The sequence below is a fragment of the Carassius auratus genome, chromosome 13, assembly GCF_003368295.1.
Source record: "Carassius auratus strain Wakin chromosome 13, ASM336829v1, whole genome shotgun sequence".
Lineage (NCBI taxonomy): Eukaryota > Metazoa > Chordata > Actinopteri > Cypriniformes > Cyprinidae > Carassius > Carassius auratus.
This window is the reverse complement of record NC_039255.1, coordinates 8,774,367-8,792,786: the sequence shown is the minus strand read 5'-3', so window position 1 is coordinate 8,792,786 and position 18,420 is coordinate 8,774,367. Positions and strand designations below refer to the sequence as shown.

The 18,420-nt window shown below is 37.2% G+C and overlaps 1 protein-coding gene across 1 annotated transcript; it reads left to right on the top strand.

Annotated features, from left to right (window-relative positions):
- Positions 1-258: 258 nt before the first annotated feature.
- On the top strand, positions 259-17,539 carry LOC113112533 (DNA excision repair protein ERCC-6-like). The gene is given in 22 exon segments (XM_026278198.1): positions 259-402; positions 857-1,275; positions 1,386-1,506; positions 1,668-1,776; positions 2,475-2,843; positions 2,846-3,129; positions 3,131-3,180; positions 4,767-4,898; positions 5,242-5,400; positions 7,086-7,221; positions 8,010-8,180; positions 8,558-8,734; positions 11,493-11,609; positions 11,930-12,025; positions 12,961-13,179; positions 13,617-13,727; positions 13,825-13,944; positions 14,067-14,161; positions 14,588-14,733; positions 15,128-15,815; positions 15,923-16,001; positions 16,102-17,539. Coding segments are annotated over 21 exon segments (4,191 nt in total). The 5' UTR covers positions 259-402; positions 857-889; the 3' UTR covers positions 16,528-17,539.
- Positions 17,540-18,420: the final 881 nt, after the last annotated feature.

The window sequence follows — 18,420 nt, the reverse complement described above, 5'->3', positions numbered from 1 at the left end:
TTCATTAATAAACTAATTAATTCTTCAGCCCACAAGTATGCATTTTATATACAATGAATACAAACAGGTAAATTAACTCGGGTTAGAATTTTTGCCATTATTAATATGGCAATAACAATATATCTCTCTTTACTTTCACTCAGAGCCATATAGAGTGGCTCTCTATATCTCTCTATATGGCTCTGCTTTCACTGTACATGCGATATTGACTTTTATTTTGACACGTTTCCTCAGTCGGTGACATTTACGTCGTGCCTTGAACTTTCTTTCTTCACAGTTTAAAATGCAGTGATTGTATAACAAGTTCACATGCTAGACAGTAGTACACAGCAAAATAACGAGATCTTAATGGATTTCACGTTAAAAGAATAAATCATTTAAAAGAGTCGGGTCGTTGTGAAGGTTTGTTGTTTAATGTTGTGCTTTTTAGAAGTCATGAGTTGAAGGCTAACAACAATAATAGTATGCTAGCAGTTAGCATTTAGCACATAAGCCTATACTATTAGACAAATCGTTATTTAAATAGTTTTCAATTTGAAAGTGAATAATCAAATATCATTTTAATCACATTTGTTTTCAAATTAAACGGTTCATCGCGTTGTTATTGTGTGTTACTTTGAAATTCGTGGCTGTTGTAGTATTCAGTTATTGTGTAACGTTATGTCTTTTGTTAAGTTCTTTGACAGTTACTGTAATTGTTCAGTATAGCTGCTTTAACCATTTTAAAAATATATTTATGACACAAAGTACATTTTAAAATGGGATTCGATATATAAGTTATTATTGTTCAATGGTTTTCTTGTTATTTTAATACTTTTACTTTGGTGTCTAAGTAATCAAACGTCCAATATTACAGTCTTAGATCACCCTTATTCACAGCTGCTTGATAATGCCAGTAGAAGGTAACAAGGACCAGGCCCTGGCTCCTTTGTCCAGCCCCGTCAGTGCCCTTACTCCTGGAGTCCAAGAAGACAATGGCCTTTCCATCCCAAGAAGCAGTAAGGAAGAGCCAGCAGCAACATGTCCCGAAAATGTTGGTTCACAGAATCCTAGAAAATCACAGGCCCTGCTCCAGATCAACCGTCAGGAGATCCAGTCAGTGGACCGCAACTCTCAGGCTGCTGAGCTGCTGGGATTGGGAGTGGATGTGTACGACCAGGATGTTCTCGAGCAAGGTGTGTTGCAGCAGGTGGACAGGGCCATTCAGGAGGCCAACCAGGCTGCGGCTAAAGCGGAGGCTGAGAAAGAATATGAGTCCGTACTGGATGACGTCAGGTGAATTTATGCTTTCTTTGTTGATCTTGAAACAGTGTACATTATGTATGTTTGTCAAAGGATGAAGTTAAAAGCTAAATATAATGTAGTTGGTTTGTAATGCATTTCAGGTCATGTACAACGGCTTTGAAACACATCAACAAAATTTTAGAGCAGTTAGCCCCTCATGCTGCATCTAGCAAGGACATCAGTCGGAAAATTGAGTCTGTCAAACGACAAAAAGAGAACAAGGTTAGCATGAGCTGGAATTTTTTTAATTATTATTATTTTTATTTTTGTTGTTGTTGGATTGGTTTACCCTGTACCACTGTGGATTTTTTTAAATATCCTTTTTTTAATTGATTGATATTATGTTAAATATATTTGAATTTTAAGTCTGTTGCCTTTTACAGGAGAAGCAGTTAAAAAAGATCAGAGCCAAGCAGAAGAGATTGCAGGCTGTTCTTGACGGAGAGGATGTCCAGAAGCTTGAGGCAGAATTATTGATTGAGGATGACGAAGGTAAGTTTGAAACAGTTCTTTGCAGAGGCTTTATGTTCATTATTAGCACTATCAATTAAATATATTGGAGCATCATGAGCTCTTTTGATCTTGCTGAACAATAATTTCGAGTATATAAAAGTGTCACATATTTTACATTTACAGACTATCTGTATCATGCAAAGTTGTCTTTTAATATTTACTTGAATGTATTTTTGTGGAGTACTTAGATAATAGTGGTTCTGCTTACTGGAGAAACCTTTTAAGGAGCAATGTTGGGGCTCTGAATTGATGTTCATTAGATGTTATTTCCTAGATATAAAAACCTCTCAGCATATTGTCAATTTATAAGACTCAGTGAGCTAAAATAGATTAATACTGACCAGTATGGTTGTTAATATTATATTATATAACATTAAAAAAATAGTTGCACAATTATTATATTATGTAACATTTAAAAAATAAATGCACAATTTATGATAACAATAAATGCTACACATACAATTTAAATATTCAGAAATTATTCATGCTAAGTGTTTTCAGAGCTGGTTTATTTATTCATTCATGTAAAACACTTTCTGCACATTTAAACAAAATGTGACAGAATGCCTGCATCATGGAAAGTAAATTTCCCTTTTTGTCTTTCTTCAGTGTTTGCTTTGATAAGCTTTTGTGTGCCTGTTAGTTTTACTGTTCTGCACTCTGTTTGTTTTTGTTAGAACCAGGCCCATCCACCTTGGGCAGCATGCTTATGCCAGCCCAGGAGTCTGAATGGGAAGAGCTCATCCGCACAGGTCACATGACCCCCTTCGGTTCACGGATCCCTCAGAAGCAAGAGAAGAAAGAGCCTCGAAAGGTTATGCTCAGTGAGAACTCCGGATTCGACAAGTACCTTGATGACCAAGCCATGTTAGCGGATAGTAGGAAGAGACCCATCTTAAAGAAAAAGATCACTAAGAAAAACTCAGGGCAGACCATGGATGGCAAAGAGAAAAAGAACAAATCCCTCTCCAGCAAAGATAAGAAGCTCCAAAAGCGAATGCGTAAGCTCCAGAGGACTGCTCTGAAGGCTCACCCCAAAGCCAGGCCAAGGTGGAGAAAGAGCCACCCCGAGCCAGGAGGAGGAAAGGTGATGGAGAGCAGACGTCCGACAGCGAGGGTTCAGAGTACATCCCGAGTGATGAGCTGATGGATCCTGAGGAACCAGAGAGAGATGATGATGATTTCTGGGTGGATGAAGATGAAGAATATCAACTTAAACCATACAAGAAGAAGAACCAAGCCAAAACCAGGAAGCCCAAGAAGGAGGATGAGAGTGATGAGTACATTCCTAGCAGCTCAGATGACGAAGACTCACAGAAAGTCAAAAAAGTCCAAAAAATGTAAAGACGATGGAGATATTGAGTGTTACAGGCAAAGGATTAGGTAAGTTTAGTTTGAATCCATTATTTCCAAAACTGTCACAATCATTACAGTCAGAGTCCATTCATATGTTTAGTTACTTTGCCTAGCATGTATGCTGGAACAGATAGCCTAATCCACTGATGAGATTGGCAGCTGTTCCTTGACTAAGCAAATTCTATGCCTATTCATATTTTTTCATTATGGTATGCATGTATTTATTCCAGTGTTAACGTGCAAATAGATGGAAGCAAACCTAACAAGATTTATGCATTTGTATTTATATTAAGCAAATTGAGTTGGCATACGCTCTCTCTCCACAGTTTCTCCGCTCTGATTAGGTTTAAATGTGAATGCGGCTACTCATTTCTGCTATGGTGGCGCGCAAGCAGTGCCGAGCGGCGGAGGAAAGGGGGGAAAGCGTAATTAACTGAACCAATGCTTAGTCTTGACTTAATTACAAGTGCAGTCTCGGAAGCCCCAGATAAAGGGAACAGTTTCATTGCGGAGTGACAGGACCAACCCCAAATGAAGATGGATTTTGATGGACTCTCTGTGTACATTTCTTGGGGAGCTCAAACTCCTAATTGTCTATATCAATCTTAATTTGCCTTTCTGATGCCACTTCCACTAACTGCTGTAGCTTTCCCTGAAGCCAGAAATGGGTCAATTAAATCTGGCCTGCTGGAGTAAGGGGCAGAGGAAGGGAAAGGTCTCTCACTCTCTTTCTATCATTGGTTTCCGTCTTTGTCTGTCTGTAGCTCTTTGGCTAGGAAATTAAAAACCGAGGCCGGGGACTTTTGGTACCTGCCCGTCCCTTGCAAACTTTCCCGTAGGAGGCATCTTTAACGGAATCCGATTTTAAATGTCAGCAGTAGACTTGTTTTAGTTTGAGAAGATTGTTCATCAAATACGTTATGTGCAGTCTTCAGCATGGGAAATATCTGTGGGGTCTGCTGTTCAGTGTGACACCGTGTCCACACCAGTCTGCGCTGCGTTTCTATTTTTGACATGCAGCACAGCTACTCGTGCCACTTTGTTACTGAACTGTAGCCTTGTGCTTAGTGGTCGACTGATATTAATTTTTTTATGGACGATATCATGCAGAGCAGGGTGGCTGTAGCCATAATAAAACAGATATGTATGTGATCACTTATATCACACTTAATTTAAAGTGTAAATAACACATGCTGCAATAACATTTCTGTATATTTTACACAATGTGTGTTAGAAATAAGAAATCAATCATTTGAAAACAAATCAATATGAAAAAAAACAATTAGTTGTTGAAAAATAAAACTTTAAAATAAAGATATTTATACTTTTGATAGCAGTTTCTTTGATTCTGTATTAATTTCTTACAAATAAAGAAATAGTTAAAATATGACTAAAAAGGAAGTATATTCCATAGTCTGTGCGCACTGGGAATCACATTCCGGTTACACAACTAGTTCGAGATCGAGAAAAACATTTTGGCCAACGGGATCATTATATATTGGTCAACAACTACTCATACTTAATGCTGATTGGTCTGTATTGATGAATGTTCAGTGATAATGTGCCGATTTAAATGCCTGTAATGGCATTGTTGTGGTTTTGTCTTCTTGCAGGAGGTGGAAAAGGCGCAGACTTTGTGAAAAAGAAGCGAAGAAAGAAGCAGGAGAGGATGAGTCCGAGGAGAGCGACGTGGAGTTTGATGAAGGATTTAAAATGCCTGGTTTCCTCTGGAAGAAACTCTTTAAGTATGGCTCAACACAAATCACACATACAGTACTCTAATAATAAAAGAAAAGAATCAATAAGTCAAGGTTTTCTTGCACATGCTCATACAATAGGAAATATTAACTGTGTCAAAAAATGTATGAGTCTTGAAAGCTGAGCTGTAAAGGAGGGGAGGGGTGAAGTGCTGTAGACTTGTGTTGTGTTCTGGTTGTGTTTTACAGCACATCAATTGGGCAACACTTATGGCCCATTTATCCAGAATCAATAGTGATAATGGCCTTATGATTAATTCAGCAGCCACTGTGTTTGTATTTGTGCTGGATCTGCGTTTTGTACGACAAAACGTTTGCTTTTGTTGTCCAGGTATCAGCAGACAGGTGTCAGGTGGATGTGGGAACTGCACTGCCAGCAAGCAGGAGGTATTCTGGGAGACGAGATGGGCCTGGGTAAGACCATCCAGATAATTGCCTTCCTGGCAGGCCTGAGCTACAGCAAGCTAAAAACACGCGGCTCCAATTACAGGCAAGAGACTCCACTTGGTCATACATTTTTGTTTATATATCTGCTGTATTTATGGAAATCTGTTTCAGTTTCAGAAGAAAAAAAAAAGATTTTATAAGTAATCAAAAAGTAGTTGATATTAATATAAAACAAATTCTTAACATTTCTTTTTATGGAATGGAAATGGGCTTCTGTATTCTGTCTTTTCTTTGAGTCTTATCCTTTCCAAAACATGCTCATCATCATTAGCCACCCAGTCACACACGCACACATACATGTGTACAAACACTGGTAAACACTAACACACATAAACACAGCCGTCAGCCGTCTCCCCCACCCCTCCCAGACTCCGAGTCTCGATTGCGATGAATATTTCAGCAGCTGGATTTCTGGTGGAGAGAGGTTTTGGATGAATTATTAAAGACATTTCAATTATGATATTCCTCTAATTCTCTTAGTGGCGGCATCAAAGGAGAAACAAGGACGTGACATGAAAGAGAGACTGCTGATTGGGCAGGGAGCATGGAAAATGACATGTAATTAAACATGCTTAAAGTAGTGCCTTTTTACTTTTTGGCTTTTCATGCCATACACACTTGAGGTGGAGGCCCTCCTGGATGGTCAATAAGCTGTCTGGCATCGCCCATCCGCAAATTGATTGTTTGCAAACTCAATTATGGCTTGCTATCAACTGCTTTCACAATCTGGAATATGATATCAAGCCGTAATGCTCCCAAAGCCATTTAGTGCGTTTCGTCAGTTCATCTCTTTTAGTAAACACTCATGTAGAGAGGAAGAGCAGAACAGCTGTGGTGTAAGCTCCTGGGGTTCATCACCTTGAAGGTAATGTGTGTAATTGCAAGTAAAACATTTGTAGGTGGATTTTACCAAAAAGGACTACAGATAATAAGCCAATAATGGTATTGACACAGAACTCTCCTGTTTGCCATTTGCACAACATCACTGAAGTCAGATAACCAGTAACCAGTAACCAGAGAAAGGTTGGTCTACAAGATGCTTTTGAATCACTAAAACAAAATGACTCACAAGAGACATTTGTTCATGAATCATTTTACACTGGTTATATTTTTTTTAATGCAATCCACAAGGACAACTCTATAGAAAGCAGTTTCTTAACGTTGTTTTGCAGTAAATTTGCAAACTCAAGTTCACAACATAGCTTACATGTATATTTATTTCATAAATGTATATTATTTACTTTTTTATATATAAATATATGCAATTTATTCCCATGATGGATTCAGTGTCACAGAAATGATTGTATTATACTAATTTAGTGCTCAATAAATATTTCTTCTTATTAAAAATAATAAAAAATAGTGGTGCTGCTTAATATTTTTGTGAAAACATTATTAATATTATTAGCATAAATCTTGGGTGTCATTCTAAATATCTTTACTGTCACTTTTGATCAATTTCATGCATCCTTTCTTAATAAAAGTATTAATTTATTTTTAAAAAGTCATCATGACCCAAACTTTTCAATGGTATCATTTATGTATTTATTTTCTTGCTTTGCTGCTGAAGAGTGCAGGGCTTTGAATTATATTTGATTAAAGGCTTTTGTTTACCTCATATGAACAGCAGATGACTGGTTGCATATTAAAAACCTGGTGCATATTAAAACTAGTAATCCAACTCTCATAGTTTCCCCAGTGTTGTGACCACATTCTCCTCTCCTGTAGGTATGCTGGATTGGGGCCCACGGTCATTGTGTGTCCAGCTACAGTCATGCATCAGTGGGTGAAGGAGTTCCACACTTGGTGGCCTCCATTCCGTGTTGCTGTCCTCCATGACACGGGCTCCTTCACCTGCAAAAAGGTGAGTCACGCTTTTCCGGAGCTGAGAACATCCATTCTTGAGACTGTCATAATGCAAACTGTTTTGTTCCACTCTGTATGTAATCTCAACCCCCAAACTTTTCCATGAAAAGAAGCTACATGACAACAAGAATAAGATGAACGGTGTCATTTTGGCCTGTAACGTTTATGCCAGTGTGAGGTTTTCCCCTTGTCAGCAAATATCCTAGTGTGTGGAGTCGAATTGGCTCCAAGGAAATGTTAAATTAATTAAAGCTAAGGTAGCCGGAGCTGCTGTGGGGCGGCTGTGAAGCGTTTACTGTGAGTGGTCTTCACTGCCCCCCTCCCCACCCTGCCTGACACAGTGATTAATGGGGGTTGTTGTCTGGCAGTCCGTGCTTTGCCCTCTAGGTGGAGAGTTGGTCTCAGGAGCTTGTGGGAGAGAGACAGAGGAACGTTTATGCAGCGTTGGCACCTAATGATACGCCTTCACGCTAACACTAACACTCCTGTAGAGCAGATGTACCTGATTAATTGGCTACAAAGTAAAAAAAAAGAGCGTGTGTGTGTGGGGGGGGGTGGTCTGGGAACAGAGGTTAGTTGCTTTGCAGGTCTATAATTGGAACACACTTGAGACCGTTCATGTGAGACATCAAAGCAGATGTATAGACTGGTTGTTCTGATGAAGACGATATCACCAAGGGCCTGATACTGGCAACCTATAGCAATTTCCTCAATTTAATTAACAGCCAAAAAAGACAAGCGAGTTACTTTATTTTATGTTTTACTCCTTTATTCCTCTTTTTTCAGGAGAAGCTCATCCCGGAAATAGTGGCGAGCCACGGCATCCTCATCACTTCCTACTCGTACATCCGTATCATGCAAGATTACATCCAGAAGTACGACTGGCATTACGTCATCCTGGATGAGGGCCACAAAATTAGGAACCCCAACGCTGGGGTTACGACGTCATGCAAACAGGTGACCGTTGCCTTCTTTATAATAGAGTTCTCCTTTATTTTACAATCAAGCTGTCAAATGAAGTCCCAGGGGTATCGCAAAGGATCACAAGTAAAGCTAGTAGAGCTTTAAGAATGATCTTTGTTCAGTGTGTAACAAATTATATGAGCTCCAGTGCTATTGATCGCTATATAAAAAAAAATCAGTTTGAAATTTCACAACACTTTGATTTGGTATTGAATAAACTGAAGCTAATGGAGCTTTAAAACCAAATCCATCACAAAGGGAGTCGAGTATTATCTAACTGCTTGTGCACTTAAGCTTGAAAACTATTTTGATCTAATAAATTATGAAGGATTGTCACTGATTTCTGTGTTTTTTTTTTTGTCTGTACACAGTTCCGGACACCCCACCGTTTTATTCTCTCTGGCTCACCCATGCAGAACAACCTCAAAGAGCTGTGGTCGCTTTTTGACTTTGTGTTTCCAGGGAAGCTGGGGACTCTGCCCATCTTCATGGAGCAGTTCTCTGTGCCCATTACCATGGGAGGATACTCTAATGCGTCTCCAGTGCAGGTGAACCACTCATCACCCAGAGCTTACGGATCAATCCAGTTAAAAGTCTCTCATTATTAAATATAAGGCTATAATTTGCATCAAATATAACAGCATAATGAACACAGAACACATTGTATGTTACACAGAGATGGAAGTGCCTGTATTAATTCAAAGGCATATAAAACAATTCAAACAGCATAGTGATGCTGTATGGTGAATGAAATCTAGATGCACCATTATTAGGAAACCTTTTTAATAGCACACTTACTTTATGGATTTCATTTGCGAACTGCTTTAAAAGGCTATTGATGTTTCCTCTGCCAATAATAAAAACCTTTACTAATTATTAATGTTATTAAATGGTTGTAGATAGCTAACCCCTGACTCATGGCGCTCTCTCCTTTCCCAGCTGTCTGCACATTCCCGCTGACCAGCCTCATACATTCATACATTTTGTTTTAGTGGATATTCATTTGAGAAATGAGAGAAGATGATCTTGCAGTTAGAACACTTTCTTCTTTTCTTTGCACGAAAAATATATATATATGAAAAATAAACTAACATCCATCCAGTGCACTATTTAAAATCACTTTGCACTCTCATATATCTGACTCCCAGCTATGGAGTTTTTAATTTTGTGATCAAATTTAACACCCTTATTTCATGAAGATATTTTGTAATGATCATTTAAATGTAACTAATTTTCACATTGTTTGTTATAGATCAACATCTCAGGAAAATGTTATGGGTTTTCAAATCAAAATAGGCCTTTCAGTTATGAAACAGGATATCAGTTTCAGACATGTCCACTTTAGAGGACACCAGGACTTAAAGGGATAGTTCACCCAAAAATGAAAACTCAAACAGTTGGTGGTTACCGTTGACTTCCATAGTATTTTTCTTTTCCTTCTATGGAAGTCAATGGCAACCACCAACTGTTTGATTACCAGCAATCTTCGAAATATCTTCTTTTATGTTCAACTTAAGAAAGCAATTCGTACAGTTTTGGAACGACATGAGGGTGAGTAAATAATGACAGAATTTAAATTTTTGGGTCAACTATCCCTCTAAAGAATGTTTATTATGCATTTTGGGAGACACAACAAGTGAATATGAAAATAAATTATTTATCAGTATACCTAATGGTAATTATTAAACTTCTTTTTCATTACATGTTGCCACCAAAAATACATTAATATGCAAATTAGAAACAGTTTATAGATACATTGATTATAATGGAAAAATGTTTCCTGTTTATGGCCATTTTACACACATTGAATAAAGCAAAATGGTATATCAGATAATTCTGTTATATAGTTTATAGCATAGTTGAGAATCATCTTTATACAAAATTTGGTATAAAAAATAAAAATTGGTTGGTTATTAAACAAAATCCTACTATTTTTGCATTTTCATGTCTTTTCATAAAAAAAAAAAAAAAAAAAAGAGGACTAGTGAGGACATAGCATAGCATATTAATAAAATATTATTTAAATATATATATATTTTTCAATGTAAAATAATAAATAATAAATGTGGGAAATTCTAAATTTCAGAATTTAAATCAGGAGAAAAAACATTCAGGACTTTGAGCAAGACAACATTAGGACATTAGAAATGTTTTAAGAGCCTTTTAAACAACAGTTTGCTAATTCTTTTATAATCATGCATGCAGCTTTTACATATTTATATATTGAGAAACTACATGTAATATATATACCTTTAAAATTTTATTTGTTATATTGCAGGACCATTTAAAATTAAACAGTGAAGGGAAAGGTTTTTCTTTATTGTTGAGAAAATAATGATGGCTTACAAGTCCAGAAAGAAGGAAACATGAAGTCTTGAGCTCTTTTGCAGCCAGCTTCATTTCTAAGGCATATGCTGTATCACTATTTATTCACACTTCTCTCTCTGTATATTTTTCTCTTTTGTACTCTCAAATGGGCCCTAATCCGGGCTCATTGTATGCCCTACAGTGTTGTGGTTCAACTGCAGGCTCTCTTTTGATCTGCAAACCCCTTTAAATTACAGCTAAATGGCATTTGGCCTAACGCTGGATCAGGAGAACATTATTGATAAAAGAGTGCAGCCCCCTATGGAGTCCAGCAGCACTCTTATGAATCTTTAATGTGTCAATCTGCTGATCGGAGGAGAGAAAGAGAGCAAGCGGCTGTTGACATGCCTCAGGACACACACACATTTGTTTGCCTTTCATAAAGTCTATTGAAGTGGATGCTTGTTAATTAGCCAAAAACATACATAGATTTTAGTTTTTTGGTGCTTGCAAAAAAGTTAAGACATACACACTGATGTTTAAAAGTTTGGGGTCTGTAAATTTTTTTTTATGTTTTATGTTTTGTGTCTTGAAAGATGCTTACCATGCATTTAAATTGCATTTATTTGACAAATAAAATAAAAACAGACATATTTAAAATAGTAAAATTTTAAATATAATTTTTCTACATGGTTCTGCAGAAATCATTCTAATTGTTGCAAAAACATTTATTTTTTCATATTTATTTTTAATAATGAAAACAAATGTTCTGCTTAATATTTTTGTGTGCAACTGTGGTACAATTCTTCAAGATTCTTTGATGAATAAAGTAAAAAAAAATGCATTGGTTTGAAAATATAATCATTATTATAAGCTCCTTTATTGTCACTAGACATTTTAGATTTTTTGAATCTAAGTACTATCAACGGTTTTCATGTTCATGAGGAATATTGTTATTGATTTGTCGCTAATGGTATTTTTTTAATTTCTATTCCTCAGGTCCAGACAGCCTATAAATGTGCTTGTGTTCTTCGTGACACGATTAACCCTTACCTGCTGAGAAGAATGAAGGCTGATGTGAAAGCAAACCTCTCTTTACCTGACAAAAGTGAACAGGTGCCCATACAGTACATATAACAAAGAAATCTATACTCCACTATTTGTCTGGGCATTCCTTCTTACAGGAACTTGCATTTCAGACTCTGCTTGGCCAGTTTATTTTTTTATTTATATATATATATATTAAAAAAAAATGTTTTAAATGAAGCCAGTGCATCAAGCTTTATGTCCGCAAGCAATTCCAGAATTTGCAAACATTGAAACTTCATTCTGTTGTTTTAACTGTTGAATAATTATTTATAATAATTATTAAATATATGTTGCCTTCTATCCAAACATCAACAATTATAGCCTATAATGTTTTATATTCCGAACAGGTCCTGTTCTGCAGATTAACAGAAGATCAGCGTCAGGTTTACCAAAATTTTCTGGACTCCAAGGAGGTTTATCAGATTCTGAATGGAGACAAGCAGGTAAAGGATCCATGTGTGAAACACTAATGTGATTGTTTAAAATTGATGATCTTCTGTTACTCACATATTCAGTATCCATTTATTTGAGAGCGTTGACGGGCTCTATCATTATATGTTCACATTCATGTTTAAAAGCATGTAAAGAGTAACATTTAAAGAGGTTCAGGAATTTGTAATGAAATGTTTGAATGAGATACAAAATATGTATGATTCACCATTAATTCACCATTAATTGTTGGTCACTAAAAAAAGCTAATTAGCAAATCATCAAGTTTTAAGCTTTTAAAGCAGCTGAAGCGCTGCTGTCGTCAAAGCAAAAGTGAGTCAAACTATGCAACTTTACAAGCAAATTATACAAATAACAGTATGTAATGAAAAAAATGTTAAGTTAGAAAAATGTAAAAGTGCACCTTTGAACTGCACTTTTTATTAATAATATGTGTACGGATACATTTTCTTTATTGATAATTACCTTGTCACAAGCATGCAGAATCTGTTTCATTGATAAATGTTTTGTCAGCCTTATACAGTTAAGACTGGTTGCATAAAAAAAAAAAACGGTCCATGTGATCTATTGACACTCCTTAAGTGTCACAGAAAGGAGGAAGCTCCTTTATTCAAACTATTCATCACAATGCTCCAAATGTGTTTTGTGGAGGAAAAAGCTGTGGGTTGCAGAGCAGTTTACAAACCCCTCTTATGTGGTCACAAACTCCATTAAGCCACATATATAATGCAAAGACTGCATTTACTTCAAGGAAGAGACTGTACTTTGCTCTGGTCAGTTACCTTCATTAAATTAACCAGGTTTATTAATATTAAGATTTGTGTTTGCTATTTCTTACAAGGAAAGGGAACAGTTTTTCTCCCTCCATTAAATGTATTAAGATATCCACCCGGTGTATTAATCTCAATTCCCAACCCTGTGGTTCTAGGTTTTCTCAGGCCTCATAGCTCTGAGGAAGATCTGCAACCACCCGGATCTGTTCACAGGCGGGCCACGGTTGCTCCGAGGCATCCCTGATGATCAGCTGACTGAGGAGGAGCACTTCGGTTACTGGAAACGCTCTGGGAAGTTGATTGTGGTGGAGTCACTGCTGCTCCTGTGGTTCAAACAGGGACATCGAGTTTTGCTTTTCACCCAATCCAGGCAGGTCAGTAAGAAATGAGTGACGAAAATAAGGAGAGGAAAAGAAAGTTTTGCAGGTTGGCAATATGATCGGTGGAATTTAGCCAAATCCATCCAAATAGATCCATCAGGCCATCGTTGAAGTAAAGATGTGCAAATAAACCAACAGTATTGATGGATTAGCTGCACTCTCCCTATTTCCAGCAGCACCACTAAAGGACCAATAAACGTATTATGTCATTTTGCCCTCTAATAGAATTCATTAGGAGATCTTATTGCATTGTAGGGTGTCTGTCAGGACCCAGCTGTCTTTGTTCAATAGAAATGAGATTTGGCTTCAGAGAGAACCTAAAACCCACACAGTTGGTACTTCTGTACATGTAATATTAATCTCACTTAATCTTGTTAGCACTAATCCTGTTCTCAATGCTCTGTCTGAAACCATTTCTCCCACACACACAGATGCTGGAGATCTTGGAGGTGTTCGTGAGGGAGAATGGCTTCTCGTATCTCAAAATGGACGGCACTACTAACATTGCATCCAGACAGCCAATGATCACTCAATTCAACCAGGTGAACAAGATCACGGTGTCTGTGTTATGCTTTCTGTGATGGTTAAGAAGCTTTCAAATAAACTTTTTTTTTTTTGTGCTTTTTTTTTTTTTTTCAGAACAAAGACATCTTCGTCTTCCTTCTGACAACAAGAGTTGGAGGTTTGGGAGTCAATTTGACTGGAGCCAATAGGGTTGTAATCTACGACCCAGACTGGAACCCAAGCACGGACACTCAGGTCAGCCAAAGCAGTATCTTGCAATTAGAATGCATGTTCTTGCAGTATCTGATCCAAACTATTCTTCTTAAAGCGTGCGGCAAAGAACGGTATTGATGTGAACTGTTGACCTCTTCCTGTAGGCTCGTGAGCGTGCCTGGAGGATTGGGCAGAAGCAGCAGGTGACGGTTTACAGGCTGCTGACAGCTGGAACAATTGAGGAGAAGATTTACCACAGGTTAGTTTCCTAGGGTTTGGCATTGAGAGCTGGTAATGGTGAGGAAGACTATTATAATCCATAATGTCCTACTTCTGTCTGCAGGAGCTCAATAGACAGTAATTGAAATGCATTATTTTTCTTAATTAGATATCAACACAGTTTGCTAATTGGTCGCTAAAGGCTGTCGTAGACTACCGGGTTATTTGTGGGGAGGCGATGAGAATTTGGAAAGGACTGTGAAGACCAGGATTGTTTGCATATAAATTTTTGCTATTTCGAACTAACCACATTGTATTTGTTAAGCAGATAAACCATCCAGCAGGGTGAGATTGTAGCATGTCAGTGTTTAAGCTATAAAGGAAATAATTCAGAAAATGTGGGACTAGGTTATATAATAATGATTAAAAAAAAAAAAAAAACGTTATTTCTTGTTTCTTTCATTAGACAAATCTTCAAACAGTTTCTCACCAACCGAGTGCTAAAAGATCCTAAGCAGAGACGGTTTTTCAAGTCTAATGACATTTATGAACTCTTCACGCTGAGCAGTCCTGATGGCTCCCAGGGAACAGAAACCAGTGCAATATTTGCAGGTAATTCATGGATATGTTAACAAACTGAACATACTTTCTTTGCAAGAATGTTCATTTGGCTGATTTCACAAAGAGAACATTTATTGAATTCATTGTAAATGGAATTAAAAACTGCTACACTTTCAGAAAAAAAATGCTTGTCACTGGGGCAAGTACCCTTAAAAGACAACTATATACCTTGACTACCCTGAAAACATGGATATCATTATCATCTTAAGGTAGCAATATGTGCCCTTAAGTTACTACAATTAACCATTTAGGGATACATAAGATACAAAGTTGATCTTTGCACCAGTGACAACCTGAAGTTCTAATTTTAACACATTTTTTTCCCTGAGAGTGTAAATACCTAACTTTTATTAAATTGTTTTGTCTTTTTTTTCTTATTTTATAGGCACAGGGTCAGATGTGCAGGTTCCAAAAAGACACAAGACCTCCCGTCCATCTCAGGGGACCTCGAGACCATCCTCTTCATCTACATTTTGTGTTGACGACCAAGATAACACATCTCTGTCAGGAAATAGAAACGCTACCTCAGTCAATGGTCTCTCAAACAACAATGCTTTTGGGTCGCAGAACAATAGCCTTGAACCTCATTCCACTGCTGATCGTTTGACAAACAGCACTAGTAAAGATCATTCTTCTGCAAACAGCCCTCAAAAGCACAGAGAGAAGAAAAAGCACTGTGAAACACCAGAAAAGGACACGATATCCTCAGACAGACACCAGCGCAAGCATAAAAAGCGCAGGCACTCTGAAGACGCGAAGTTTGAGGGCTGTCGCATTCCGCACCTGGTGAAGAAACGGAGGTACAAGAAAGAGGAAAATGAGGAGGAGGAAGAGAGAAAAAATGAGAAAAAGAGTGACGATTATGTTCTAGCCAAACTCTTTAAAAAATCAGGGATCCACAGCGTCATGAAGCACGACACCATCATGGAGGCATCGAACCCGGACTATGTGCTTGTGGAAGCTGAAGCCAATAGGGTTGCGAAGGATGCGCTTAGAGCGCTGAAGATCTCCAGACAAAACTGCAGGCTTTCTTTCTCAAGAGGGCCAACAACAGCAACCCCACCTTCAGTCAAGTATGTCTGTTTTAATTTTAATAAAAAGAATGGAAATTAAAAATAATGTGTATTGTAATATTATCAAATTTAAATACATCTTAGTAAATAGTGAATTTTGCTCCTAGGAGAAGGTTTGGGCATAAGAAAAACTCTCTTCTGTCTCAGTCGTCTGGGACAATGGCAACAGCAGCAGAGAAATGCAAGGTATGTCTATAAGGAGACAATATCCTGTGAAACCCCAAAAGAATAAGAAATAGTTGTTGGGCACTCATGTTCTGTTCCGTCTTTTCTTTTTTTACTATAGGATGCAGATATTATAAAGAAGTCGGTTGTAAAGAAACCAGAAAATGCTGCTCACTTCAGCGGTGAAGGAGCGCAGGAGGAGTCTGGTTCTCTCTCCTCATCTTCTCTTCTCGCTAGAATGAGGGCCAGGAATCATCTCAAACAACCCCAGAGACTAGAGGAAGAGGAAGAGGGAGAGAGAGAGTCTGCTGCCGTGCATGCTACCCCTACAGAACACGATGAGCTTCTGGTTGACCTGAGGAACTTTGTGGCCTTCCAAGCTCAGGTGGATGGCCAGGCGAGCACCAAGGAGATCCTGGAGTACTTCACCCCGAGACTCACTTCCACACAAACACCAGTGTTCAGAGAACTGCTGAGGAATATTTGTGAGTTCCACAGACTTCCTGGTCAGGAAGGGATGTGGAAGCTTAAAGCTGACTACAGGTAGACAGAGCAGAGTATATTAAAAGCTATATACTGAGAAGCTCCAAATGGAATATATACCTCACACTTCGAAACAGGTGATCAATGCATTAGTTATTTTAAGATTACAAAATGTGTGAATGCAATTCATTTCAATAATCCTCCTAGAACTTTCCAGGTTGGCCGTAAAACGTACAAAAGAATTGTATTGACCCAATTATTGTACAACACTCCTATTGAATTGAAAAAAAACCTGATGTCATCCTATTGTTGTTTTTTGTAAAATTCCTGGAATTTACTTGAACTTGGGAAATCTCTTGAAAATGTGTTATTCATGCAATTATTGTAGAGACCAGTACTTTTTTCTATACTACGTTATAATACTATTACAATGTTTTTGTAATACTGCTGTGATTTTCTTTTATATTTCTTTTTTTTTTATTATTATTCACTCAATTATTGGTTGATAATTGAGTTCTACCAATAATTTGGCAATAATGGAAAATGTACATTTTATATAGGGTTTTCTACCCTATAAGGTGCTTGGTGTCAATGTGTTTCCATGACATTTTAGTAAGTGAAGATGATTTTGAAACTTATCAAATCAACATTATTTAATGTCTTGAGAGTACCTCTGCCTTTCACTTACTGTATGTTCACTGAGAACAAATTAGATCTAATGTAATTACAATGTGTAAAGCCAGTGATGGAGTTGAGGGAATACTGAACACATTTAAACAATTAAATGGATTCATTAAAAGTTACCCAATAAGCATCCTCCTTTATATCAACTCCTTTATATCAAACATTTTATTAATATAAGCTAGGAAATTTAATGCATCACTAGATGATGAACCAGATACACCACCTCAAAGGGGCTTATTGGATCTCATTTAGAAAAGGACTATGATTTTCTGTTGTTGCTTGTTGCACATTAATCACAATGCCATGGCCTCTCAGGGACAGGCTTTTATTTCTTGTAAGTTAATGTGTCAGAAATGAGTATATTGTTTGCCAGTGCGAGTAAGCACACAAGCAATTAAAAAAAAATTCAAAAATACCTCTGCAATTGCAAAATTATTTTATTTTATTATATTAGCGCTTTTGTTATAATACTTTTCAAATAAGAGCGACTACATTTTTAAATGAACTGCAAAATGCTTTTTGAAACAATATAAAACAGAGCTGAATTTATTCAACGCTCTATTCGAGTTTTCGACCTCATTAAAAAATTTTATTCGTTTCTGCAGTCGATAATGGGCTCAGAATAGTATTTTACTAATTATTTTGTAGTCTATTATTAAAATGTTATGTTTAATATTGAATATTTGTGCGCAAACTGTCCTGTTGCTGACCAGGGTACTGAAAGTTTGTGTCTTTTCCTTTCTTATGAGACCTCATGCACACACAATCATTCTGTTAAAAATTGAAAATAGCAATTATTCAGTCGCACGTGCATGATAAAGACATGTTTTAAACAGAGCGCTTAATTCCACTTATTTCATCTGGCACATATAATACACTCCCACCCAGTCAGACTCCCACGATCGTAGAAATCAGTTGATCTAAATATATCAGTTTCGTATAGGCTAATATTACAAATGTCAAGTTATAAAGAGCTCGTCCCCCAGTTTCCGATGCATTTTGACGAGATCATAACACCAACTTTATTTTCAGCGGTGCATAAATTAATTACACGCATTTAATAACTAAAATATCATTATATTCCCCTCTTAATATCATAAACGTTCTACGCCAGGGAAGCACTTAATAGTGCAGGGGGCCATAACAGGCTATTATCCTTGTGTAATGCTATTAGAGAACCAATTATGCACCATTACACTTGCTTTTTTGCAGTTTATGTGATTTCATCCAATACCGTCCCGCACTTCAAAATTTCAGCTGCTACTCGGAGCCT